Below are 26,236 nucleotides of genomic sequence, written 5' to 3'. Positions count from 1 at the left end.
CTTTCTGTCCTAATTAAATGATAAAACTCAATGAATGATGCAAAATTTTATTTGGCATAATAAATATCATCTAAAGGGCTTTGTCATTCATATGAGCCATTTCTGATACCAATTGATCAACTACAAGTCCAGTTGTTATTTGTTGTTCCTACAACTTAAGAGAAGCGACAAGACTTTTGTCAGGGACTGTATTGATGTAAGCAGTCCAAGTCTGGTTCTATGTATGCTTCCAGAGCTTCTGCACATAAAGACATGTTTAGGATTGTTATGTCTAATATTCAGAACTTAATTTGTGAAGGTCATGAAATCTACTCAACTGACAGTTAAAGGAATATAAGGCTCCCCAGTGCTGTGACTCTTTGTCAGCCTGGCTACAGTACTGAAAAGAAACCTGGGGTTGTTTTAATTTTATTTGGGGATCGAAAAAAATATGCTGGTCAAGGTCACCTGGAGTGGATGTGAAATTGATTTGGATGCAGTTTTTAACAGAGCTCTGGTTTTTCTGCCCTGAAAATGTAACGTTACTGTCGCCTGTTTTGAAAACGTGGAGATAGATAAATGGATACTTTTTTTAATCCTTGTGGGGAAATTCAATAAATGAGGGTTAAAAATTTATTGAAAATAATGCAAATTAGAAAATGCAAATTTCTAATCCACCTCCATGTATCTAAGCACCTGTAACTCTAAAAATATTCATAGTATGAAAGTAAACTTTTCTTGAGTTCGTTCAATATAGAAAAGATATTGTGTGTACACACATGCACAAAAGACTCACTCTGAGAAGGCCAGATGAGAACTTAATTCAGATTTAGCTGATTTTGTATGGAATAGCTCATTACTTTTCACTTTTTTTGTCGGCGATATTATGTACCACTTGATGAATTTTCTCTGGTTTGTAGATTACACTGTTTTCTTTGTGTCCAGATGAAGCAAAGGTAGTTGAAGCATATCTGTTATAGAGTTGGACAAATAGATATGTGAATGTAATGAAAATCTGCTTCTTGGTGTATTTAGACACTAAAGGAGGAGGGTTCAGCCAAACTGTAAACTGTTTTTGTACAGATCTGGAAGGCAGTGGGCTGGCGTCTGATTGCCTTGTCAGTGGGTCTGTATGGGCTTCTCTACGTCTATGAACGGCTCACCTGGACCACCAAGGCCAAAGAGAGAGTGTTCAAGAGACAGTTTGTGGACTACGCCAGTGAGAAACTGCAACTCATTGTCAGCTACACTGGATCCAATTGCAGCCACCAAGTCCAGCAGTGAGCATGTCAAACAACCACACATTCTGTTAGACAGTTATTACCATGCACCTCAAAAAACTGTTTAGAACCTAACATGACTTTGTAATAAAATATTAAATACAAATTGTTATTATTATTTTTATCAAACTGTTCTTGTAATGTTTTGTAACCCAGTTTGTGTTTTTGTGCTGAACAGGGAGTTGGCAGGTGTATTTGCTCAGCTTTGCCAGCAGGTAGACATCACCCGTCAAAACCTTGAGGATGAGATCTCTCATATGAACAACAAGATCGAGCAGCTCGATAGCTTGCAGAGCAAGGCTAAACTGCTGCGGTAAGTACCACACCAAACTTGGTGGATAAACAGCCGGACAGGAGGACAGTTGTGCTTGATGCTACAGTAAAGCAGTAGGGGGCATAGTCAACCTTGTAAAAAAAAAAAAAACCCAACCTGTTGAAATTTAAGAGGCTGTGGTGGATATACATTAAATAAGATCTGCTATGTGAACATGTTGGGGAATAATGGTGGACTTAATAGAAAATAAACACACACTCCTCCTGTGTGTGCCCCTCCCTTTGAAGCTGGGGGCCCTTCCAAGCTTATAAACAGACTGATGGCGTCCTCCCTCACTGCAGCGGTAAAAACAAAAGCGCAGTTTGGGACGTTCAATTTGTGCCCTAAAAACGGAAGAATGAAATGGTATTTTATTTGTCATTATGCATGGAAGTCCAACAGAAATGTTTAAATTATGTACTGAAGCTAGATGAAGAAAGTCTGTCATATCTTAGAGTGGGATTTAAAAAAAACTTTACTTTGCTGTGTTTTTTTGTTCTAACTCTCTGATTAAGCTGTCAGAAGACTTGACCCACAATGTACTGTAGACTGTAAATCAGACTTCTGCAGGTCCATCATGACCGTGAACTTGTCTGCCTTAATTCGTAGTGTTTTCAGTTTTCTTTGAGACATCCATCTGCCATATTCCCAAAGAACTTCTAAAGGGTTTTGTTTTGTTTTTTTTGTTTTTTTTTAAAAGGGGGGGTGCTGTAGTGGTTGACTAAAGCCCAATATAGGCACTTTGTGTCTAAATTCACATCTTTTACTCTTGGTTGAGTTGCTCTTAAAATGTTTTTGGGTATGTGTTTCTAGAGTTGTGGGATTTGACTACTTAGTGGGAACCAAACCAAATTAAGTGGGGATTAAGATTTGTTTTTAGGGTTCAAATTGGGTTAAGAATAGAGTTATGGTGACACGTTCTCTTGTGATGGTCAAGGTTAAGAGAATTCAAAGATAATGAGACAAGGATGTTTGTATGTTTGTCAGGAACAAGGCGGGATGGCTGGACAGCGAGCTCAACATGTTCACCCAGCAGTACCTGCAGCACAGCACATAAAGCAGACAAACAGACTAAACATCACAGGAGGAATGTTTGGTACAGCTGCACACTTCTGTATTTTGAAGTTAATATGAGGAAATATTTAACAATATTCAAAAGAAGACAAATCAAAGGGATCGTTTGTTGGTCTTACATGAGTGGAAGGAGTTTTGATGTGGTTGTGTATTTGTCTGCTGATCACTCTGAGTTCCACTTACCTGTGCCACTTTAAAGTTATGTAAATTTGATTTTGTATACATACTTTGAACACTGGACAAGTGTCATGCTGAAGGAAGACAGTACACATGAGGGAAAGGAAAAATTTTGGCTTATGTAAGTAGAATATGAACTGAAGACATTAAATAATATTTATTTCTATATGCTGTAGTATATTTTTTAAAATTAATAAAATTAAGCTTTTTTTCTCTCCTAAGGATTAAGTTTTCACAAAGGACTTTGCTTGAGTTGGTGCTTGTTTGTAATATCCCTGGGAAAGAAACAATTGCATTTACAAAGGTTTCTTTCCCAGGGATATTTCAAATTGCATTTACAAATAGAAATAGAAACTACTTTCACTCTTAAATCATAGTCCTGTGAGCAGTACTTAGAGCTGACCTACACATGTGGACAAAATTGTTGGTACCCCTCAGTTAAAGAAGGAAAAACCCACAATTCTCACTGAAATCACTTGAAACTCACAAAAGTAACAATAAAAATGTATTGAAAATTAAATAATCAAAATCAGCCATCACTTTTGAATTGTTGATTAACATAATTATTTAAAAAAACAAACTAATGAAATAGGGCTGGACAAAAATGATGGTACCCATAACTTAATATTTTGTTGCACAACCTTTTGAGGCAATCACTGCAATTAAACGATTTCTGTATTTGTCAATGAGCGTTCTGCAGCTGTCAACAGGTATTTTGGCCCACTCCTCATGAGCAAACAGCTCCAGTTGTCTCAGGTTTGATGGGTGTCTTCTCCAAATGGCATGTTTCAGCTCCTTCCACATATGTTCAATGGGATTCAGATCTGGGCTCATAGAAGGCCACTTTAGAATAGTCCAACGCTTTTCTCTCAGCCATTCTTGGGTGTTTTTGGCTGTGTGTTTTGGATCGTTGTCCTGTTGGAAGACCCATGACTTGCGACTGAGACCAAGCTTTCTGACACTAGGCAGCACATTTCTCTCCAGAATGCCTTGATAGTCTTCAGATTTCATCGTACCTTGCACACTTTCAAGACACCCTGTGCCAGATGCAGCAAAGCAGCCCCAAAACATTACTGAGCCTCCTCCATGTTTCACCGTAGGGACAGTGTTCTTTTCTTCGTATGCTTGGTTTTTGAGTCTATGAACATAGAGTTGATGTGCCTTACCAAAAAGCTCCAGTTTGGTCTCATCTGTCCAAAGGACATTCTCCCAGAAGCTTTGTGGCTTGTCAACATGCATTTTTGCAAATTCCAGTCTGGCTTTTTTATGAGTTTTTTTCAGCAGTGGTGTCCTCCTTGGTCGTCTCCCATGAAGTCCACTTTGGCTCAAACAACGACGAATGGTGCGATCTGACACTGATGTACCTTGGCCTTGGAGTTCACCTTTAATTTCTTTGGAGGTTGCTCTGGGCTCTTTGGATACAATTCCAACGATCCGTCTCTTCAATTTGTCATCAATTTTCCTCTTGTGGCCACGTCCAGGGAGGTTGGCTACTGTCCCGTGGGTCTTGAACTTCTGAATAATATGAGCCACTGTTGTCACAGGAACTTCAGGCTGTTTAGAGATGGTCTTATAGCCTTTACCTTTAAGATGTTTGTCTATAATTTTTTTTCGGATGTCCTGGGACAATTCTCTCCTTCGCTTTCTGTTGTCCATGTTCAGTGTGGTACACACCTTTTCACCAAACAGCAGGGTGACTACTTGTCTCCCTTTAAATAGGCAGACTGACTGATTATGAGTTTGGAAACACCTGTGATGTCAATTAAATGACACACCTGAGTTAATCATGTCACTCTGGTCAAATAGTTTTCAATCTTTTATAGAGGTACCATCATTTTTGTCCAGGCCTGTTTCATTAGTTTGTTTTTTTAAATAATTATGTTAATCAACAATTCAAAAGTAATGGCTGTTTTTGATTATTCAATTTTCAATAAATTTTTATTTATTGTTACTTTTGTGAGTTTCAAGTGATTTCAGTGAGAATTGTGGGTTTTTCCTTCTTTAACTGAGGGGTACCAACAATTTTGTCCACGTGTGTATTCTTTCAGAAGGTTTTTGTTGAGACTGGAGTACAGTACCTGCACTGATGGATTTATTCAAACAGTTAAGTTTATTACCTTTATTTAACAAAGTTTGTCCCATTGAGATCCAAGATCTCTTTCACAAGAGACGTCTGGCCAAGAATGGCAGTACATACAGTTTTAACACACAATCACATTTAAACAGAGACCTAAAAAAACACAAATAATTAATTTTACAAGATTAGTTAAGATGTTTGCTCTCAATTAAAACATTTGCACTCCAAAAGCCTGGATGTGACTGGATTGATCATAGCCTTAAATGCATTCAGAGATACCAGGCTTTGGAATTGAGCTCCAACGGCAAAATGTTCCATGTTCCAGTTAGGGCAGCAAATCTAAACGCATTCTTCCCCATTTCTGTTCTGACCTTAGGAACAGTGAAATGCAGAATGTCCCGTGAGTGGAGACTGTAGGCCCTATTATTCCTGATTAAAAGTGATGATGAATAAGATGGGATCATCTCAAGAATAGCCTTATAAATCAAGACATACCAATGTTTGAGTCTGCAGACATGTAAAAAGGGCCAACTTACTTTGGAATAAAAGATGCAGTGATGTATTAAAGCTCCACAGTTTGTAATAAACATCAAAGCACCATGATACACACTATCTAGGATGTGAAGGCATTGAGCAGAGGCATTCATACATAACACATCACCATAATCAATAATTGGAAGAGAAGTTGACTCCTAAAGTTTCACCCTAGAAGAAAAGCAAGACTTATTTCACAAAATAAAATCCAAGTAAAAGCTTCAGCTTCTTTACAATATGCTGAATATGTACCTTAAAAGACAGGTGGTTATCAATCAAGAATCTCAGATATTTATAAGTCGATACAAGTTCTATTTGTTGACCATTACTGGTAACAATATCAGACTGAATTGACCTTGCTGATTTTGAATTAATGAAAATATAAATTTTGTTTTATCAGCATTTAGAACGAGTTACAATTGTCAGTTGTTCTTGCACTCTATGAAATGCAGTCTGCAGGTGTGCAAACACTTCTGCAGGCGTGGGTGCAAAGCAATAAATGACTGTCATCAGTATAAAATGAAAAGCTGCATTTGGGATATTCACTCCAATATTGTTTATATACAAGGTAAAAAAAAAAAAGGGGGGCCTAGTACTGAACCCTGTGGTACTCCCTTGTGGACAAACTGAACCTCAGAAGAACACCTAACTGAACAGCCAGGGTTCTGTCTTTTATGATGGTTTGCAAACCATCATACTGCATATGCAGAAAAGCCAACTGCTGTAAGACGTTCGATCACAGTGTCATGGTCCACGGTATCAAAGGCCTTAAAAAATCTAAAGGGTCTGTGATATCATTTCTAACCTTCAAGGCTGCAGTGGTAGTACTATGTTTTTTTGCGAAATCCTGACTGGGAAATCGATAGGATAGAAGTATTGGCCAAATATTTCTTAACTTGTTCAATAACAAGGAATTTAAGTACCTTAACCAGAACAAACAGTTCAGAATTAGGCCTAGAATGGGTGGAGCTCAAATTCAGGAGGTGGATAACAAACACACATTTCCAGACTTTGGGAATTACATTGATCAAAAAACTAAGATTAAAATGTGACACAGTGGAACAGCTAAAATTTGAGATGCCAGATTTAAAAAGCGAGACTCCAAATTATTTGGTCCTGGCATTTTTTTAAATTTATTTATTTTTTTAAGGATCATAGTCTTTCAGAGCTTTAGTGACCTCTGCTGTAGCAAAAGGGGTGAAATTAAAAGCCTGAACAGGGGCCCTGTCCACCAGTGGAGGGTCATTAGAAGTCTTTTCACTAGATGAGGGTTGATTAGAGGGTTTTTTTAAGATTTAAACAAGAACCTAGAAGAAATAAAATGTCAAAACTCTGGTACCATCACTCAGCATACTGGGAGGGAGATTAGAGGTGGAAGACAAAATTTCTTTGGATTTTTCAAACATTCGGTAGTCATGGACAAGTAAAACTCAGCCTTTCTATTTCGGCAAGAGAGATAAATTTATTTCTTAATTGTCTAAAGTAAAGCCAATCAGTTTCTAAACCTGATTTACGTGCTCCAGCCCATGCAGAATTTCATTCATGCAAAACTTGTAGTTCAGCTGTAAACATTTAACTCTGAATTTGCACAGGTGGGCATGTTTATTAATAGCATGACTGACACTTTCATAAAAGTAACTCCAGGCCAATTCAACATCATAAAAAAGCAATCCTATCCCAATCAGAATGATAAAGATCATGCAAGAAAGCCTGTTCAACAAACATTTTCATATTGCATTTCTCTACAAATCGTGACTTACTTTTAGGAAGCCTTTTGTCTCTCATGATCGCTATCACACAGTGATCACTCACATCATTTGGAAAGAAACCTGATGTCACATATTTGGAAGGCATGTTGGTTAAAACTAACTCTGTCGCTTTCTGAGAATCTTTGGGGTTTGGTCTAGCAGGAGAATTAATTGTGAGATTTCGAGAATCGCACTGTGCTTTCAGATTGTCGGACACCGGCATCAGCCACTCCCAGTTTAAATCACCCACCAAAAGTAGTTTGTTGTATTTCAACTGTGATTAAAAACTTCACAAGGTAGGACATTGCACTTTTGGGAGCAGATGGTCTATAGCATCCCACCAGCACAATACCATGATTTTTTGATAATTCTATTACAAGAGCAAGCAGCTCAAACTATTTAATTACTGACTCTTTTAGCACTAAATCAACATTGAAATGGCTCCTGATGTAAATTGCAACTCCGCCCCCTTTTCTTGGATGATCAGCACGCTAAACATTGTAATCATTAATACAGATATCCTTATCATGCACAGATTTTAGGAGCCAGGTTTCAGAACAATAACATCAGCATTTGAGTTTTTCCAGACCTTTATCAAGTCCATCTTGTTTAGAAGACTCCTTGCATTTAATATGAATTAATCCAAAACCAGTTCTAGATTTAAAATGTGCTGTGGTATAACGATGTACCAGTGTATCAGGGCCTGGATTAGTCTCAACATTCCCTGAAAGCAATAGCAATATTATACCTAAACGTTTAAGCCTGATTCTACAACCTTTTATATCAGACACTTGACTGGAGAAGTAAACATTAGCAGTAGAGGAGGTTGTAGATCTACAAAAATGCTCACTCAAAACAAGGAGACAGCAGAACTGAAGAGTCACATCAGATTTAGGCAACCACTTAGATATGGTCAAAGACACCACTACCCTTTGCTTATGTGAAGTTGTTAGAGTGGAGGAAAAGTTACATTTTTATGGGTAGATTTGTGGCTCACCCAAACTACTACATCCTCCTATTGTTATAGGAGGAGGAATCCCACACATGTGGTGCCACCACCCATCTGGTCTACACAAGTAGATAAAGCAAAATACAATAATTAGTCACGTTGTAGAGAGAAAAAAAGTAAAAACTATTGGCTTTGCTGGAGGATGGTTGAAGCAGGCCTCAGACTGCAGAGCAGAGTGGATGGAGTAGGCCTCAAGGAGCAGTGTAGGGTGGATGAAGTAGGCCACAGGCTTCAGGCTCACAATTCCAAGAAGTTCCAAACAGGCAGCAGCCAGTAAATCAGTCCACAAGCAGAAGGAGCAGGCTGGAGTGTACGAGGCAGAGCAGCCTTCCAGTATAGAAAAACATGAACAATCCACAGACCTTCAAGAGTTGTCCATTTATTCACAAAAACACCTTAGGTGAAAAATGTTCAAAAATGCAAATGGACACCTAACAGAGACAAGACATGCTGCTATCTTGGATGGTAGGAGCCCAAAGAAAAAGTTCACTTTAATAGCCTCCAAAGTAGAAACTGCCTGTTTGGCTGATGTGTCATATAGCTTTCATATGCATTTCTTTCATTGTTCCATCTCAGCATACATCTTAATTTTTGCAAGGCTATCTTGTCTGGGCAAGTGAAGTGACTGAATGGATTTTACTTTTTGAACAGCAAAGCAGAAAATATTTGGATTCCTGTACGTTAAAACTGAAGGCAATCCTGGCTTTATTCCATGCTGTTTTTCTTGTTAACAAATCATTTTAGACCCAAACAAACTACATGTCAGACTGTGTGAACTGGTATGAACCAACCCAGTGGAAGATGTACACCTTTACACATTTGTAGTTCAGTTTTTGAAAGGATCAGTAATTTCCTAAACAGGTAGTCACTGCAGTCTTTGTCAATTAGTAAGATATTCTAGGCTTTGGAGACACACAGTGTTTGTTAGCAGACAGTTGTTAGTTTTGTTCTTTTTGAACTTTCTTGACAAGAACAAGTCAAACGACTGATTCTGGCCTGGTCTTTTCTACTCGCATGTAAATTGTTCTACAGTTTAGGTCATTGCCAAGCATATATTGGGGTCATTTAGAAACGGTGTCATCCGTGTTAGTTTGCACACCATAGAGCAAGTGTCCACATGGTAAAATGTCTCTGTCAGCACATATCCTGGTCACATGTCTCCAATTACCAAATTTGTTTTTTTTTTTTCAATAATGTCAGTGGTAAGTTTTTATGTAAGCAATGGCTCAGATTGAGCTGATTTGTCACTATTTTTTTTCTTTCAAATGTCAGTATAAAGCCCACAAATTTGGTGTGTTCCCTACACTGAAGTAAAATGAGGCTGTGCAGCTTTGTTTTCAAATTAAACTCAGAATCATAAATCCCAAAATTGTGTCAGACCTCAGAATATCTTTTGCGGCGCTAACTATCTTCTGTACAATGTTTTACATCTGAGGTGAATACTACTTGCGTCATCACTTCTCAGAGCATTTGTTTGGGGAGTAACACGTTTGTTTCCACAGAATGCAGAGTGGGCCAGCTTGTTACTGCAGAGGACTATCTGCTCTTCCTAGCTTTGTCAGTATCACACTTGGAACCCATGCTGTATAGTATGCCAGAAAAAGATTTAGTCCCAATGTCAAATGCATTAATCAAAAAATACCCGAATGTCCCGAAAGTACGTCTGATTGGATTTTGCAGTATGCACTTCAGCATGCTTTTTTTTTTTTTTTAAACATTCTGACCCACAAGCGTGGTCCAGCCATGTTGCATACATCAGTGTCTTACACACAAATTTGTATACATGTCATTTTAAAAATTATTTTTTCAGTTGGAAACACTGGGGAAAATGCTGAAAGTGAGTCAAAGTGAATGTGCCTGAATTTGCCCACTGTATAAGAGTCATGGTTGATTTGGCCATGCTAGAAAATAAAGCCATACGCATGTACAAATACTGTGTTGCCAAATGAGCATTGATGGGTGCTGTACATATTTCAGAGTGAAATCATGAATTTTACTCATTTGCGGGTTGTTTTTTTTTCCCTTCACAAACAAATGTAAAACAATTTTTTTTTTTTTTTTTTTTTTTTTGGGCTTCACAAAGTTGAAAGTACCTGCATGCACTGACTGTTGTAGTGTGTTGTCCTCTGAAAATGTTTAAATGTATGTAAAAATAAAGGTTATACACTGCTGAAAAACATTTTGTTCTTTGAATATTTAATTGTTGAATGATTTTTAACTTTCAACAAACACTGATTTGTTAGCACGTGCCATCCATTATCCATCCCACTGTAGCATGTGTGGACTTAGTAACCATCTAGTCTTTAGTTTTAACAATTCAACTGAAAAGTTAAAAAAAAAAATAGTCATCAAAATATACTTGAAGTACCACAAGTAAAAGTATAAGAAATTTCGACTATCGCGATATTGTCTGTTAATGTACTGCCCCTCTGCATGTCAAAGTGTCCAGACACTGAACCTAAACTTGTTCCTGATGAAGGGCAAGCATCTTGCATGGCTGCTCTACCTTTGTGTGAGTGAGAAATATATTGTTAAGCTCTCTTAGTACCACTAAGGTATAAAAGTTATGCTGGCCATTTACCATTTAGAAAAATGTATTACTGGGTTATAATAATTGGTGCATTATTTAATATTCTAACAAAAGTGGGGTTGAAATGATTACAGTGTAACTTATGGATCCTCTGGAAATGATCTCTGTACAAATCAGAATTTCCAACTGCTACCACCAAAATTAATCAGTTCCTGGTTAATCCTCGGAATCCTTTAATCAAGGCAATGTGATGTAACCACTCAGGTCCTGGTGAACCTTCAATATAGTTTTTGTTATGTAGAATAGAAGGACTTTATTGATATAGTGGTAAATTAGCATCTTCTGTTGGTATTTCATCAATCTTTGGAAAAAGTTTACTATCTCCTACATACTCAAGCTTTAAGAGGCCCTCTTTTAAAGAAAGATGTTTGAGATTTTTTTTTTTTTTAATGTACCAATTGATTTTGAAATTATTTTGCTTCTGTAAAATGTCCTCTTTCAGCCTTGTTGGAATGAAAAAAAAAAAAAGTTCAATTTAATGTTCATCAAATCAAGGAACCTTGAGCAGAACTTTGTGACAGTGGGAAGAAAATATCTCTGGCAGACCCAGGTTCAGCGGTCATCTGTCTAAACCGGTTGGAGCAGGAAAGATCTTATCTTTCCTGTCACTCCAACCGGTTTAGACAGATGACCGCTGAGCCTGAGAAAGAGACAACTCCTAAGAGAACAAACACTGTTGAGGCCAGTAACTGCAGATCAAAGATGTGTAGTTAAGTAGCTGGAGATACCTGCAGAAAAGACAAAACATCAGGTACAGGACAGAAAAGACACAAAATTAATGACGTGCAATGATGGCAAATAATTGTAAAGTTCAGTGCCAGTTGGGATATCACACTGAAAGCGTTTATGGTCACTTTTTTTTAAAAATTCCTCCATAAATGACAATCTGACAAACTTTATGGACTTGCAAGTCTGCTGTGGCTATACGTATTCTTCCCTGCAAATGAGCCATTGTGAGGTGAGTGTTTGGGCACTTGGATTTTACAATTTAGCTTTTTTCCACTTGTGTAAATTCACATGCCCAATGACACCGTGTAACCCTGCTTTCCATAACATGAGGTAGATTTAACCAGTCATTTAACGTGTATATGTCCATCCATCCATTCTCTATACACCGCTTGTTACGATCCAACCTCTAGGGGTTGGCTGGATGCAACAAAATAACCAGATGGTATTGGTTTAGGTTAAGGGATTTATTGCTTAGTAGCAAAAGGAACGTAAAAGTGACAACAGCATACAAAACTGGTGGGTGTTGCCAAAACAAAGAACGGAATAAAACATCACGAAGGCTAACAGAGTTTGTAACCAAGCTAAACACAAAGAAAACAACTAAAGTCCCTAGCCAAACCGAACTACAGAAGCAACACCCACCACCAGGAACAAAAACTAATACAACTGTGTGTACAAACAAACTAAACAAAACTGGTGCCTCACACTCACTGATTACACAGTTCACAAGACTCTAAACACAGAATGGCTTCTTCCTAAAGTGGCAGCCTGCTAATTTGAGCCTCAGTCTCCGCTCGACAGCAAGCTCCACACCAAGATAGCAGTCGCCAAGAGAAACCCAGAGTGTCGGCAGAACCCACCACGAGTATCTAACGACCGAAGTGTCTGTGGTACCCGACAACCCACCACCGTACCTGCAGACCGAAACACAAAGTTCCACACACACAAAGAGGCACCAGGGTGGACTGGTCAAAGCACCAGCCACCAAGACTAATGGCATGGTAGCAGCTATATAGCTTGCAGGTGTGGTGCCTGGCTGCCTCTGGTTGGTCCAAGGAGGAGGAGAGCTGGAAGATGGCCCAATCAGAAAGGTCGAAGGGCGGGGAAAACCAGACTGCAGTGCAGGTCGTCAGCTCCGGCGTCATCAGCTGAAATGGCCGGCAGCTGAGGTTCCAAAGACTCTGCAACAAACGCAGCTGAGCCCACACAAAGGCCCTACAACACACCACCTCAAAACAAACGGCACATCAATACTGATGGCCGTAACACCGCTTTATCCTCACTAGGGTCGCAGGGGGGTGCTGACTCGGGCGAAGGAAGGGGACACCCTGGACAGGTCGCCAGTCTGTCATGGGGCTACATATACAGACAAACAATCACTCTCACATTCACACCTACGGGCAATTTAGAGTTATCGATTAACCTCAGCATATTTTTGAACTGTGGGAGGAAGCCGGAGTGCCCAGAGAAAACTCATGCATGCACAGGGAGAACATGCAAACTCCATGCAGAAAGATCCAAGGCTCAGGCCGGGATTTGAACCGGGGATCTTCTTGCTGCAAGGCGAAACTACTAACCACTACCCCACTATGCAGCCCTATGTGTATATGTATATATTTAAAATTATCTGTCTTCAAAGCAACTGGTAATAAAAGCTGAAATATTTTGGATGAAGAGTACAATACTTGGCTTCAAAAGAGAACAAAGTAAAATTACATGTACTCAGAAGAATGTTCTTAGATATGGTACAGTGGTCACGTATAGTTTATTACACAAGAAGTGGCATTTCCCAAAATGTTCAGCATTTCTAATGATTTTTGGCCAGTAGATGGCAGTATATCACTGATCACACATATAGAGCTCATCTGTAGCACTCATCTGCTAGCTTGTGTGCTACTAAAAAACATAAATAAAAGACTCGGCTAACCGACACTAATAAAAACAACAGGACGAGCTAACGGTTAAAACAGAGGTGAGCAGCGGACAGACAGGATTTCAGGGCAATTTTCCCACCAAGTTTGTAGAAAGGTTTTTGGATGTAATCAGAGATTTTAAGGGAATTTCTTCAGAAAAGCATACAATTCTGTGCTCCAATGCAGTGGAAAACCATTATGTACCATCTGAGTTTCTAAGGTCAGATGAAACAACAGAAGGGACATCTTCAGCTTGAGTGACTCACTTTACTGCAGAATTCACTGGAAATACGCATAACCATTTGTTAACCTATGTTTCTGATTTTCATTAAAGTTTCACTTTATTTACTCAGTAGGCTGTAGTTGATTACCATAGATGCCAACTGAAGACATGAGATGCAGATGGCTGCTCTGAACACTTTTATTTGGCCATGTTATTGAAACATCTAGGGAAATAAAAATATTTGGGTTTAATGTACCTCTGAGGAGGTGATATAAAATATGTTTGAATCAAGTAACATGTTAACATTTTTTTTGGAGCCCATGATTCAACTTAAAATGATACAACAGCCAGACCATTATCCAATATAATCAAAGATATTTTATTGATGTATATATTTGCTGAAGTTTGAGGTCATTTAGGGGACACAATGACACTTGAATTATTTAATTATGTCTAATGATGTTTAAGATACGTTGTACATCTAGACCAAGAGACATACCACTGTCTAAAGATGTCTAAGTGGCATACAGTTGCCTCTGCTAAAACTGGATTATAATCATTTCTAAAGTTAAAGTTTAGTAGATGTCCAGATTGCACCTAGCAGTTGTTTCAGTGTTATTTCAATGAATATATACTACCAGTCAAAAGCTTGGACCCACCTTCTCATTTAATGTTTTTTCTTTATTTTCATGACTACTTACATTGTAGATTCTCACTGAAGGCATCAAAATTATGAATGAACACGTATGGAATTATGTAGTGAACAAAAACGTGTGAAATAAATCAAAATATGTTTTATATATTTTTTTTTTTATTTAGGTTTTTATTGGAGGATATGAGACATTAACAATGCTTATTTGACATTCCTCCAGTTACAGAGTTGTTTCAATATTGACAATAAAAAAAAAACAGAAACAAAACAAGAAGCAGGTATGATTATACAACTTCTTCTGTCTCTACCCCCTTATTTTTATGTATATATATTTTGATTACGAACCATAGAACAAATGAAATTCCAGAGAGTTACATTATATTGTCCCAAGTTGAAAGAACCTTCTCTATATAATCTCAGGCATGTATTGTTTTGCATATTTCTCCCATTTTTCCCAATGTGCATGAAAGAAGTCCATCTTTAAATTGACTGCAGAGGTGATCTTTTCCATTTTGTAAATGTCAGTCATTACTTGGGCCCAGTCCTGGATCGTTGGGGGTCTCTGTTCCATCCATTTCTTTGTTATGGCCCTTTTTCCTGCTGCTAGTGATATATTCCAAAGATATGGAAGTAAATGTGTGCCATCAGAGTTTGAATTTGAATTTCTGAAGATTAATTTTTTAAACCATTGAATTTCTAGCATGCATTTTTTATTTCTGTCATTTATTTTTTTCAGTAGCAAAATTAATTCAGTGTCAAAAAATTCCATGTCTCAAAATATTCAGTGTCAAAAAATTCAATGCATAAAAAAATTCAACATTAAAAAATTCAATTCAACATCAAAAAATTCTGTCAAAATATTCAGTGTCAAAAAATTCAGCGTCAAAAAATTCAGCGTCAAAAAATTCAACGTCAAAAAATTCAACGTCAAAAAATTCAATGTAAAAAGAGACCATGACAACATCCGGGTTACCAAGGAGAAGCAATCGATCCCTGTCTCATGTAACCAACGTATGACCAATCAACAGTTGCTCCATTGGTCATGTGACACAGACCCAGGAAGATTCCAAAAAAAAAAGATGTCCACCAACAGGAACGATGCTTCGGTGAGTGAGTTTACTTTACTATCTGCATTTTTTGTGTTCGTGAGATTCAGCAATAGATATTACGTGACATACCCGTTCACCAACTGCATTTGTTGAACAGTATCTACAATTTTAATGACGCGACGTTCATGCACATTGCGTTAGTCGCGTTAGGGAGTATCTTGCTAAGCTAGCTAACGTGTACGAGCGTGCTTTACTTACTGTACGCGAACGCGAGGCAGTGAGGATGATGACTGACAGTACATTAAACTATAATAGTGTTACCATGATAGCAGCAATGCGTGTTTGCCATAAGTTAGTCATGACACCTGTTGAACAACTTCCATAGCTGCTTGTATGAAATGTATGTGGAGATATATGAAACTAAACAGGCTTACCCTACCAGTAGCTACCCCCTGGAAAGCTCTCCCGACTTTACCTGTATATGGCCCACCCTGCCCACCAGAAGCTGCATTCATCAGCTTCTCTTTGACTTAAATGTATCCCATTTTCCATACTTCATGCTGTAAGCTGTTTTCTTGTCTGTGGTCGTTTCTCATCAGAATGTTTTCACTTCCTCATGTCCGTTTTCCTCTTTAGTAAGTATTTTCATTTCTAGACATTTATTTAAGCTGCAGCCAATTCCAGCCATTTTCAGGCCAAAAAAATCGCTGATATTCTATTTGTAAATAAAAAATATGACGAGAAGTACAGGGAATATTGGACGCGCATCGCGAGGTGCATTTCCTTGAAAACGACCGATTCGTGGATTTTATACCGACTTCAGGACATGTTTTGGACAAAATAGTTTACTGGCTTGTGTCATCTGGATGTCTAAGGTTGGGTTATGGCCATTTTTTGTGGAATAATGAACCCGGAAATGCGAGTCGCGCTGTGTACGTTGAAGCCGTGTATAGAGAACGGATGGATGGATATTCGTTGTTTGTCAGACAAATGTGTTTTTCTCACCTGCTGTGGTAATCACATCTGAAAGTGGTTTATACCGGCGGATTCATGAGAATCTAAGCTTTCCATCGGCATATAGTGTTTGTATAATCGCGTTTGCAGCCTTCGGACATTCTTTAAATTCCTATGCAAATTAGTAAGTGTACCGCCGGCGGGACACTGAAGCTTAACGGGTTTTAACAAGCACCAAAACCCCACGTTTGATCTGGAAAGACGGTTCAGTTATACAGCAGCCTGAAGAACATAGACTAAATATATGGCCGTAATCGGTTAACAGTTAATAAAGTCCACAATCTCTTTCTGCATCACTGAATCCATTGAATTATTCATTCTTTGTGTTGCTTCAAAACAATCACCTCAACTCCTGAAGAAGATGAAGCGCCTGCTCTTCTGCTTGACTGTCATCCGACATATTCACACTGTGACATAGGAGTTAGTGTTAGAGGCAGTTAGTGTCAACTATTAAAATATGTGATGAATTATTATTACAAATAGCACTTTCCAAATACCAGCTCTTGCTTTTCTATTGGTCATTTTATGTTTGTTTTTTTTTCTCTCCTAGGAACAACTGCTCAGTCATCTTTTAGAGAGACTTCGCGCTCGCTTGGAACATATTCTGGGACGCATGCCCCTGGACCTGGACTTCTTAGAATTCACTTGTACACAGGAACTTGTATTTTTAAATGCTGTATCCAGTCAAGCAACGGTTTGCCCAGCTATTTTGGATGCACTGACAGAGCTCCACCGTCTCATCAATTTGGAAAAAGACAGAAGAGAGCAACACAATGCAGTTGTGCAGTTTGAGCAAGGACCATCTGGGCGACTACGGATGGTCATATCCCCAGACTACCTGAGCAAACTTCTGGAACTTAATTTGTCTGTTCCATGTATAGCAAGACTCTTGGGGATGTCCAGACGTACAGTATACCGACGCATGGCTGAATCTGATCTCTCGGTACGGGCACTCTACAGCTCTATGACAGATGAAGAGTTAGATCAGTGTGTGAGAGAGATTAAATCCAGGCAGCCTAACTCTGGATATCGAATGATGAAGGCCCTACTGCAAGCCAGAGGACTGAGGGTGCAGTATGACCGTGTCAGAGCCTCCATGCACCGTGTTGACACCACTGGTGTCATAAGCCGAATGCTCCATGTAGGATGTATTGCTCGACGGACCTACTCAGTTCCAGGACCCCAGTCTTTGATGCACATCGATACAAACCATAAATTGATTCGGTAAATTCATTTCAATCAATCTTTGTGACAAAGTGTATGACTTGTGTTTTTTCAGTATGTGAAGAAACCATGACACATTTTATACGAACATCTTAAAATGGCACATACCTTCTTTTGCAGCTGTGTGTTGAACAGTTTTTCTTGTGTACAGTATGTGTTGTGTAGTTGATACATTTTTATACTTTTTTTTCAGCTACAACATTATTGTCTTTGGAGGCATTGATGGTTTTCCCGTAAGGTTAGCACAATTGTTTGGACAAAGTGCACATCTCTCTGTTTTTGCTAAATATTATGTGCCTCATAGAGGTGTAATTGCGTTTGGATTCCAGATCATGTATCTTGGTGCAGCCTCTAACAACCTTGCATCAACAACCCTGGCATTCTTCCAAAAATCTGTTGAGAAGTTTGGTTGCCCTGTCAGGTGAATTAATATTTTTAAACCAGGAGATTTTAACACAAAGGTGATATTTATTCAATTACTGTACTTACAACATCCCCCTCAGTGAGTCATTACGATGTATGTTAATACAACAACAAAACTAAGAATTAAAATTTTAGCTTTTCTTCCTCTTAATCTCTTAGACTTACATTCAGATAGGTCTTAGTGAATTTAGAACAACACTACTGAATGCATTTTGTGTCTCCTTCAGAGTACGTGGAGATCAAGGAGTTGAAAACGTGGATGTTGCACGCTTCATGTTTACAGTCCGTGGCACTGGAAGGAACAGCTTTATATCTGGGAAGAGTGTTCACAACCAAAGGTTTGTTCAGTTGATTAGACTGCTGAAACCTGCCACCTCACTGATAACATTTTGTGGTTGTATGTTAGCATACAACTGCAAGTATAAATAATATTACGGTCTATTATTTGCATATGGTGTAGTGACATGCAGTATGTATGAATCAAGATCTATTTGTAAATACATTGGGTTATGCAAAAACAAAGTATAGTAGAAATTCAGAGGCACTGAACAATAAGTTTTCATTTTAACTGTTAAATAATTTGGATATTTAAAATTTGTTGTGCACTCATTGTGGATTTTTTCAAGGATCGAACGGCTGTGGAGAGACCTGTGGGTAGCTGTAACATCCATCTATTATGATGTTCTCCACTACCTTGAAGAAGAGGGCTACCTCAGCATCGCCAATGATACGCACATTTTCTGCTGCCACTTTGTGTTCCTCCCACGCTTGCAGGATGACCTGGACACGTTTTGCAGTGGCTGGGACAACCATCCACTGTGTACAGAGGACCACATGACCCCAAACCAGCTATGGGAGTTGAGTTGCACACATTACCCAGTTCCAGCTCCAGATAACACAGAGGTACATCAAATATGTAACTGGAATGAATCATGTTTTGAGGTACCGAATAGAAGCTAAGAGCACATAGTAATTTTAAAAGGGTTCCTGTTACTGCATGCAATTAAATATGTACTCTATTTGTAGGGCATGGATATTCCTGACATTGACTGGGAAAGCAGTGGACTTCCTTCTGATGACCACAACAGCGTTGGTGTTCCACACACAGCATGCCCACTGACTGAAAGACAAATGGCGGCTTTAAAAAATGCCGTGAACCCAAGAGCTGCATCCCAGTCCTTTGGCATTGATATTTACATCGCCACTGTTCAATTTTGTGAGCAGTTTGTGGATCTCTGAGACAATTAAGCAGAGTCGATTAATCAGACTCAGCGTTTGAGTTCATGTTTTTAAAGACTTTCAGTCCATTCATTATTATCAACAATAAAGTACAGTCCATTTTAAGGATACTTTATTTGAAGGCAGAACGTTTTTTTTGGAGGAAACTGCCAAAACCGACTGTACCTTCAACTGCCAAACTGTACAATAAAACAACCGTACAATACATCAAGTGTACAATAAGACAAGTGTAAGCCCATCTTTTCACAACTTGGACTATTTTTCAACAACAGGAACTTCGTAACATTGTCAATGTCACGTTGTTACATTTTACTGAAGTACGAGTGTAAACACAGGCCCAGATGTCACTTACACAAGACCAAATCCTGTTTGGCAAGTGCAAATACAGGACAAGATGTCATTTTTAAAGGATGTGTAATCCTTGTAATGCCCTGGGATGCGAATGGTCTCGAAGCAGGTTGAAGCTGTGGGATGTCTGCTGTTGATTACTTGTACAGAGAGACTTGGAGGGAGAACCTCCCATCCAGTCCAGAATTTGACCAGGCTGGTCAGTTCAGTTGGTTTTGCTGTAGAATAGATTCAAATGCATGATGGTTAATCACTATGATAGTAGTGATCGTAATAGAAGATCAAACCCTTTACACAAGTAAATCTATTGGTGATGAACTGCCTTAAATAGCTTGACACGCGGCATCTGGTTTCCACAGAGCAGTCATCGTCATCACTGTCTTCCTCACAAGGCCATGTTATACGCTGAAGAAGCACCTGCATTAAAAAAAAGAGCACTTTTTTATTCTATTAGAGACAGTAATAGATGTTTACAGGGTGACCCAAAAGTTTGGAAACAAAGTTTAACTGCAGTGTCTATTTGAGTTGGGGGTGCATGAATTCACTTTTATTTTACCCATTTTTGTTATAGCATAATAAAATAACTTAAAAGCATAGTATTTGCTGAGTGCAATAACTCGGAAGAAAATGAATAGAAGCATAAGGTCCAGCCATGCTGGAGCATAACTTCAAAATGTAGGCCATCAGTGTCAGATTTCAAAACTCTTGATGGTAAAGTATCTGACAGTTTTAATTTTTTTAAACATCCAAAAGTACTATGAGGCAACATTTACTGGCCAGTTTGAGGAACCTTCATAAGCATGAATGAAGATACATTCCAGAAGATACCGGTGTAACCAGGTTGTGGAAACGTTCACAACTTTGTATAAGAAACAAACATGAACATGTCGAAATATGTTTGTTTTACACTAATATCTGTGGTACTGATTCATTGAAATAACATTATATTATTTGGATTACAGACTTTTCATTTGTTTCCAAACTTTTGGGTCACCCTGTATGTATAAGCCATAATATTTACTACAGATGCAACACTTGAAGACCAGAGTAATTAAAGTTAACCTCAGTGCTGATATTCCCTGTTGTCTCTTGAGGAAAGAGCAAGGCCACCGTGTCAGGTCTTTGGGTCGCTAGTGTCCACAGTGGGGTTTCCTTAAGCCCTCGTCTCAGTTGCTTGATTTGCCTCATGACACGTCCTATTACCTGTAAATGGTAAAAAGACAAGAGCGCAGAGAACCAATAATATTGCTATAGCTAAAAGCAAGTTTGAAAAGGAAAAAACTAATTCAATTTAAATACATTTACTGTGCTGCATTCCACTGGTGAATGAGTAAATAAATAATCACACTGTTGTCCTGCAGACTAACAGTATTATAGACCACCCATTGTATTTTATGCTTTGAGAAAAATTGGCACATGGGAAGTGATGCAATTTACCAGAAGCTTTTTTCATTTCTGTTTTTTTTTTTAAATGTGGGCACAAATTAATCAGGAAAAGGTGCAGCATTTTAATTTTATCAGATGTTCTTTTAGAATCTTAGCAATGGTAATGGCAATAGCAATTATAAGCAATTTACAACCAAAGCATCACTCCTCAAATGTTTATTGAGACTTATGTTTGGACAGCCATTCCTCAAAGTTTCACTCACAGCGTGGATCAGCAGCTTGTCAAAAAGCCACCGCCTGTTGTTTTCGGTGAGGGGAGGGAGGTCCCAAGCATAAGCCAGTTCCTGGACACTTTGTTTATCCTTTTCTGACAGCATGGATCCCCCTTCAAGCTTCAAGACAATAAGCCATAAAAACATCACTCAACAAGGACAATGGATACACAATGAAAGGACAACCTATATTACTGAAAGAACAAACCCTTTTTAATCAAACATACAAGACTGATGGTGCCTCTAATGTCCAGGTCCGGACAGTCCTCCAGTGTGACGGTCGCCGTTTCAGGACTTCCACCCATCAGGACATGAACGACAGCACGGCTGAGTCCCTGCAGGCATGGTCCTCCATGGAGGAAAGAGTGGCCTATCATTCTCCCTGCCACCATGAACATATCACTTTCAACAAGAAAGTGAGAGGCTGAGGGGACTAGATGGCCGGGCTCTCCATCAAAAAGTCGTGTATGGTTTGAATTTGCTGTCAAGACATTCAAGATATGAATTATTAAGGGGAAAAAAGTAATACTCCTCCTTCCAGAGTACAAAGACATGCAGGTTAACATTGTTCTTACTTTCCACCAGGTATGAATGTGAGAAGGAATGGTTGCCAGAAAATGCATTTTAATTTGTGATGGACTGGTAACCCAATATCAATACAGGCGTTATACATTTAGGAGAACTCTTTGAACTTTAAGGGTAAGCAAAACTGTTAAATACTATAAGCTTCTATGGCCAGATTATTACAAATATGATTAAACACCTTAAAATAATCATTGCCATTGAACAGATGCTATTACATACATACCAAAATTGATGCAAAACCCTGACCTCAGCTTCTCCATGCATGTTGAGAAAAAAAAATGATTCACACCATGTCCAATAGCAGGATCTCCTGTAACACAATGGAAGGTAAACACAAATAATAAGATGGTAAATGCTTAAGTTAGTTTTGGACAACTTGTACCTTCAAGTTGGCAATTCAGGGGTCGTCCCCATTCCAAGTTAGGTCGCTTGTAGAAGGAGATAAGTGCCATGTCCTGTTCAGCAAGGCTTTTTCTGATGTCCATGCTGAGCAGTAAGGGACTCTCCATTTCATGAACACGTAGAAAACTGTCAGCACACTCAGATATGGCCTTGGTCGGGTCAGTGACAGTTAACCAGCCTAGAATTAAACAAAAACAAGAAAGAAAAAAACATGATTGTTTCATTATTTAGGCTTGACTGTCATGACAGAAAAAAATCATATTCAAAGAAAACAGTGTGTTGTCCTTAACTTGGCACTACTTTGCAATTGCTAAGCACCTACCATCTGGAACAGGTGCAATAGTTCTGGATGGTCCAAGCACTGCTTCTTGCTCTTCCTGAGTTACAATGCTTTCAGGCATCACTTCTTTCCCTGCACTACCCTCATAAAATTATTTGTGTTACAACTGCACAGCATCTAAAAAAAGACCATTGCTGATTATAGAAAAAAACATTAACAATAAAAAGGAAATGGATACCTTGCCACAAATGAGGAAGCATGTACTTCAATGACGTCAGCACAAAACGCATTTGTGCAGATGGGACATTCCTGCATATCTGCTGTTGAGATATTACAAGTAAGAATTGTTATTTTCACAATACATTCTGTTGTTTAATACTGTATGTAATTATTCTCAAAACCTGAAGATTATATTAAATTAATTCTTGCATTTACTCTTTCAAGACTCACCGGTATCCACATTAGCCACAGTATCGTCACTGTCAACATCAATAACATTACATGTCTTGATGTGTTCTGTCAGGAGCGGAAGAGGAATTGCTACTCCACACTTCTGACATGTGGCTTTTGGCATCTTACTGAATGCTTCATCAGTTAGTGGTAGGGGATTTGTACTCAGTTCTTCTTGAATTGGGGCTATGAACAGACATTTTACTCCACGAGTGACAGACTTCAACATTACACCTGTATAGCCTGTATCACCTGTATCATCAGGAGCCACAAGAGACAGCTGGCGACTACCCCATCCAGCTACAGAAAACAGGAGAGGAAAACGAGACTGTAAACATTCAAAAATGTATTAGATATAGATTATATCTAGAAGTTAAGTCTTCTTGTAAGACAGCAGGCCGGGCTTAAGAAGTTACTTTAAGAGGTCAATTCAGTCAACAGGTCAAGTCTTGTTTTTTATGTTGTTTATTTACTTGAATTTTAAAATATTAGTTTGCAGTGGCTGGTTTGCAGGTAGGCATGACCGAGTAAAACAAACCAAATTTAACATAGATAGGCTTAATAATAAATGTACAGAGGTGACTTTGAGGAATTCTTCTATACTTGTATTTAGCTACCATAAATAAACAATGTGCACTGCATAATGTGAAGTCTGCTGCAGCATATGTACTTTTTTAATGACAGTGCAACATTAACACACTTGTGTTGGCTTACCTGAAGCTTTGTATAGCAGCCACCCACCAGCAACTGTCTCCAGTTTTGGGAATAAAACTTTGAGGGCATCACATAACTATACGGAAAATGAACAGAAGTGTAATCTTCAAAAAGAGTGACAAGATTCATCATTCAAATCAGACAACACATCCTGAATGAAATACCGAAAACTATTACAATATGCAATAATTAATTGCATGTTATTACCTCTTCATGTGTCATGCTCTCATCTAGATGAGCAGTCCTACGACCCAGTCCTGCCTGCAGATGGACTACTTGCTCCTGCTCTTTTGGGCTTTTGTCGTATCGTTTTGGCAACAAATAGAAACCAAGATCAAAAGGTTTCGGCTTCTTGGCAGGAACAGGGCTTGCTGCAGGAAAGCGCCTCTTTCCTCTTCCCCTGGTAAAAATACCAGGAAAGGACCTATATGAAATAAATTAATAAAACATAAACAACAATGTCATCCACTTTTTTGTAATGACATATGAGGAAAACCAATTAGGTTTTTTGTTTCCACTTCAACAAAATTCAACATTAGCCTTGAAACAAGTGTTTACACACACAATAAACACACATTTACCAAATAGACACAAAACATCAGATGATTTCTTACAGGGTTTACTAACTGCAATATGCAATTACTTACTGCAATATTATTAGGAAATGTACGAATTGCAGAAGTAAAAGGCTTTTTTTGTTTGTTTTTGCAGATCAACAACATGTCAAAATCTGTACATGCAATAAGGCTTTATTCACAATACCAAGCTTCGCCTCACCTGGTCAGTTCCATCTGGAGAGATGGTCTGTTTTCTGTCTGTCTCTGTTCTCTGCAAGATGTTATCCAAGAAAATGTCATAAATACATCTGCAATGCATAGGTAAAATATGGACGAATCAAAGTTTAATACTAAACCTCAAGTTCTGATTTCCGCTTTCTCTATCAGATGGGTTGAGTAGCTGTATTAAGTGACGAGCTGACCTCAAAATGTCATCTACATGACCGCCGGTCCCCTGCCATCACAGACAAAACAAGAAAATAATTATATTACAAACCAAAAGCATGAAGATAAATGGCTACATGTTACTGGACCTTAATTAGTGTGACCATACTTTGAAGAAAAAAGAACACACTCAAAGCATGCTTCCTCTGTATGTTTGTTGCTGGTAGAGGTTGTTCAACAGGTGTCATGACGAACTTATGGCAGACACGCATTGCTGCTATCATGGTAACACTATTATAGTTTAATGTACTGTCAGTCATCATCCTCACTGCCTCGGGTTCGCGTACAGTAAGTAAAGCACGCTCGTACACGTTAGCTGGATTAGCTAGATACTCCCTAATGCGACTAACGCAATTTGCACGAACGTCGCGTCATTAAAATTTTTGATACTGTTCAACAAATGCAGTTGGTGAACGGGTATGTCACGTAATATCTATTGCTGAATCTCACGAACACAAAAATACAGATAGTAAAGTAAACTCACTCACCGACGCATCGTTCCTGTTGCTGGACATCTTTTTTTTTTTTTTGAATCTTCCGGGGTCTGCGTCACATGACCAATGGAGCAAGTGTTGATTGGTCGTACGTTGGTTACACGAGACAGGGATCGATTGCTTCTCCTTGGTAACCCAGATGTTGTCATGGTCTCTTTTTACATTGAATTTTTAAACGTTGAATTTTCTGACACTGAATTTTTGACGTTGAATTTTCTGACACTGAATTTTTTGACGTTGAATTTTTGACGCTGAATTTTTTGATGTTGAATTTTTTTATGCATTGAATTTTTTGACACTGAATATTTTGAGACATGGAATTTTTTGACACTGAATTAATTTTGCCACTGAAAAAAATAAGTGACAGAAATAAAAAATGCATGCTAGAAATTCAATGGTTTAAAAAATTCAAAGTCTGATTTTCAAAATAAAAAATTAATCTTCAGAAATTCAAATTCAAACTCTGATGGCACATATTTACTTCCATACAAAGATATCCATCAATCCTTTGCATTGTTTTAGTTTTACAACCTAAAAACATAGTTTTAAAGTTGAAAGGTAGAGTCATTTGAAAAATATGTTTTAAAGCACTGTTAATTTCCAACCAATATTTTTGTAGAATCTGACAGTCCCAAAACACATGGTAATGATGCGCTCTCTGGTAACCACATTTTCTCCAACACTGACTGTTTCCTTGTGAGAAATGTGCACTTTGACATGGTGTTATAAAATAGCGAGTTACACTTTTCCAACAGAATTCTTTCCAAATGTGAGAGCTTGAGCTTTTCCATTGCATTACACATATATTTTCCCACTCATCATCTGTTATAACTAGGTTGGCTTCCTTTTCCCATCTTCCCTTAATATAATTTGTTGAGAGACTGTTGAGATTATTAATAGCTTTGTACAGTTGGGAAATTATTGCTCTTGTAAGTTCCGATTTATGTGTTTTTATAAAAAGGTCAATTAGTGGATTATATTTAATGTTTTCCTTGATTTCTTTATCATAATAGTTCTTAATTTGCAAGTACCTGTAAAAGTCTACTTTCTCTAAGTG

The 26,236-nt window shown here is 38.3% G+C and overlaps 3 protein-coding genes across 7 annotated transcripts in view; 2 read left to right on the top strand and 1 right to left on the bottom strand.

The window, feature by feature from the left end:
* mfn2 (mitofusin 2) overlaps positions 1-2,989 on the top strand; it is a 42,137-nt gene extending 39,148 nt beyond the window's left edge. For both annotated transcript variants that reach the window (XM_051949360.1, XM_051949359.1), the window contains 3 exons: positions 1,063-1,259; positions 1,438-1,572; positions 2,560-2,989. In XM_051949360.1, the coding sequence (XP_051805320.1) occupies positions 1,063-1,259; positions 1,438-1,572; positions 2,560-2,629 (402 nt within the window). In that variant the 3' untranslated portion in view covers positions 2,630-2,989. The remainder of the gene's footprint in view (positions 1-1,062; positions 1,260-1,437; positions 1,573-2,559) is intronic.
* Positions 2,990-15,239: 12,250 nt separating this feature from the next.
* On the top strand, positions 15,240-19,452 carry LOC127534365 (uncharacterized). 3 transcript variants are annotated; one of them, XM_051949373.1, is made up of 7 exons: positions 15,240-15,404; positions 16,912-17,585; positions 17,779-17,823; positions 17,915-18,006; positions 18,236-18,346; positions 18,635-18,911; positions 19,035-19,452. In XM_051949373.1, exons 1-6 carry the CDS (start codon positions 15,312-15,314, stop codon positions 18,664-18,666), a joined length of 1,047 nt encoding a protein of 348 aa, XP_051805333.1. In that variant the 5' UTR covers positions 15,240-15,311; the 3' UTR covers positions 18,667-18,911; positions 19,035-19,452. The 3 variants fall into 3 exon arrangements, with proteins under 3 accessions (XP_051805333.1, XP_051805331.1, XP_051805332.1); XM_051949371.1 differs by having other exon boundaries at positions 15,252-15,404; positions 17,779-18,006; XM_051949372.1 differs by lacking the exons at positions 17,779-17,823; positions 17,915-18,006 and having other exon boundaries at positions 15,252-15,404.
* On the bottom strand, positions 19,343-25,376 carry LOC110970453 (G2/M phase-specific E3 ubiquitin-protein ligase-like). 2 transcript variants are annotated; one of them, XM_051949404.1, is made up of 12 exons: positions 24,598-25,376; positions 24,462-24,512; positions 23,892-24,108; positions 23,685-23,760; positions 22,971-23,270; positions 22,563-22,840; positions 22,221-22,418; positions 22,062-22,148; positions 21,481-21,734; positions 21,245-21,373; positions 20,658-20,798; positions 19,343-20,012 (listed from the first exon to the last, which is right to left on the bottom strand). In XM_051949404.1, exons 6-12 carry the CDS (start codon positions 22,639-22,641, stop codon positions 19,842-19,844), a joined length of 1,059 nt encoding a protein of 352 aa, XP_051805364.1. In that variant the 5' UTR covers positions 22,642-22,840; positions 22,971-23,270; positions 23,685-23,760; positions 23,892-24,108; positions 24,462-24,512; positions 24,598-25,376; the 3' UTR covers positions 19,343-19,841. The 2 variants fall into 2 exon arrangements, with proteins under 2 accessions (XP_051805364.1, XP_051805365.1); XM_051949405.1 differs by lacking the exons at positions 23,685-23,760; positions 23,892-24,108; positions 24,462-24,512; positions 24,598-25,376 and having other exon boundaries at positions 22,971-23,423.
* Positions 25,377-26,236: the final 860 nt, after the last annotated feature.

This window comes from Acanthochromis polyacanthus, chromosome 6 (genome assembly GCF_021347895.1).
Source record: "Acanthochromis polyacanthus isolate Apoly-LR-REF ecotype Palm Island chromosome 6, KAUST_Apoly_ChrSc, whole genome shotgun sequence".
NCBI classification, from domain to species: Eukaryota; Metazoa; Chordata; class Actinopteri; family Pomacentridae; genus Acanthochromis; species Acanthochromis polyacanthus.
Note: the sequence above shows the minus strand (reverse complement) of the source record. Positions and strands in the feature narration are given on the sequence as shown.

Coding starts and splice junctions, on each gene's coding strand:
- LOC127534365 (XM_051949371.1), top strand. CDS start 15,312: ATGACCAATCAACAGTTGCTCCATTGGTCATGTGACACAGACCCAGGA. Junction 18,007..18,235: donor AAGTTTGGTTGCCCTGTCAG/GTGAATTAATAT, acceptor TGTCTCCTTCAG/AGTACGTGGAGATCAAGGAG. Junction 18,912..19,034: donor CAGCTCCAGATAACACAGAG/GTACATCAAATA, acceptor CTCTATTTGTAG/GGCATGGATATTCCTGACAT.
- LOC110970453 (XM_051949404.1), bottom strand. CDS start 22,641: ATGCCTGAAAGCATTGTAACTCAGGAAGAGCAAGAAGCAGTGCTTGGA. Junction 22,419..22,562: donor TATTGCACCTGTTCCAGATG/GTAGGTGCTTAG, acceptor GTTTAATTCTAG/GCTGGTTAACTGTCACTGAC. Junction 20,013..20,657: donor CAGGGAATATCAGCACTGAG/GTTAACTTTAAT, acceptor TTTTTAATGCAG/GTGCTTCTTCAGCGTATAAC.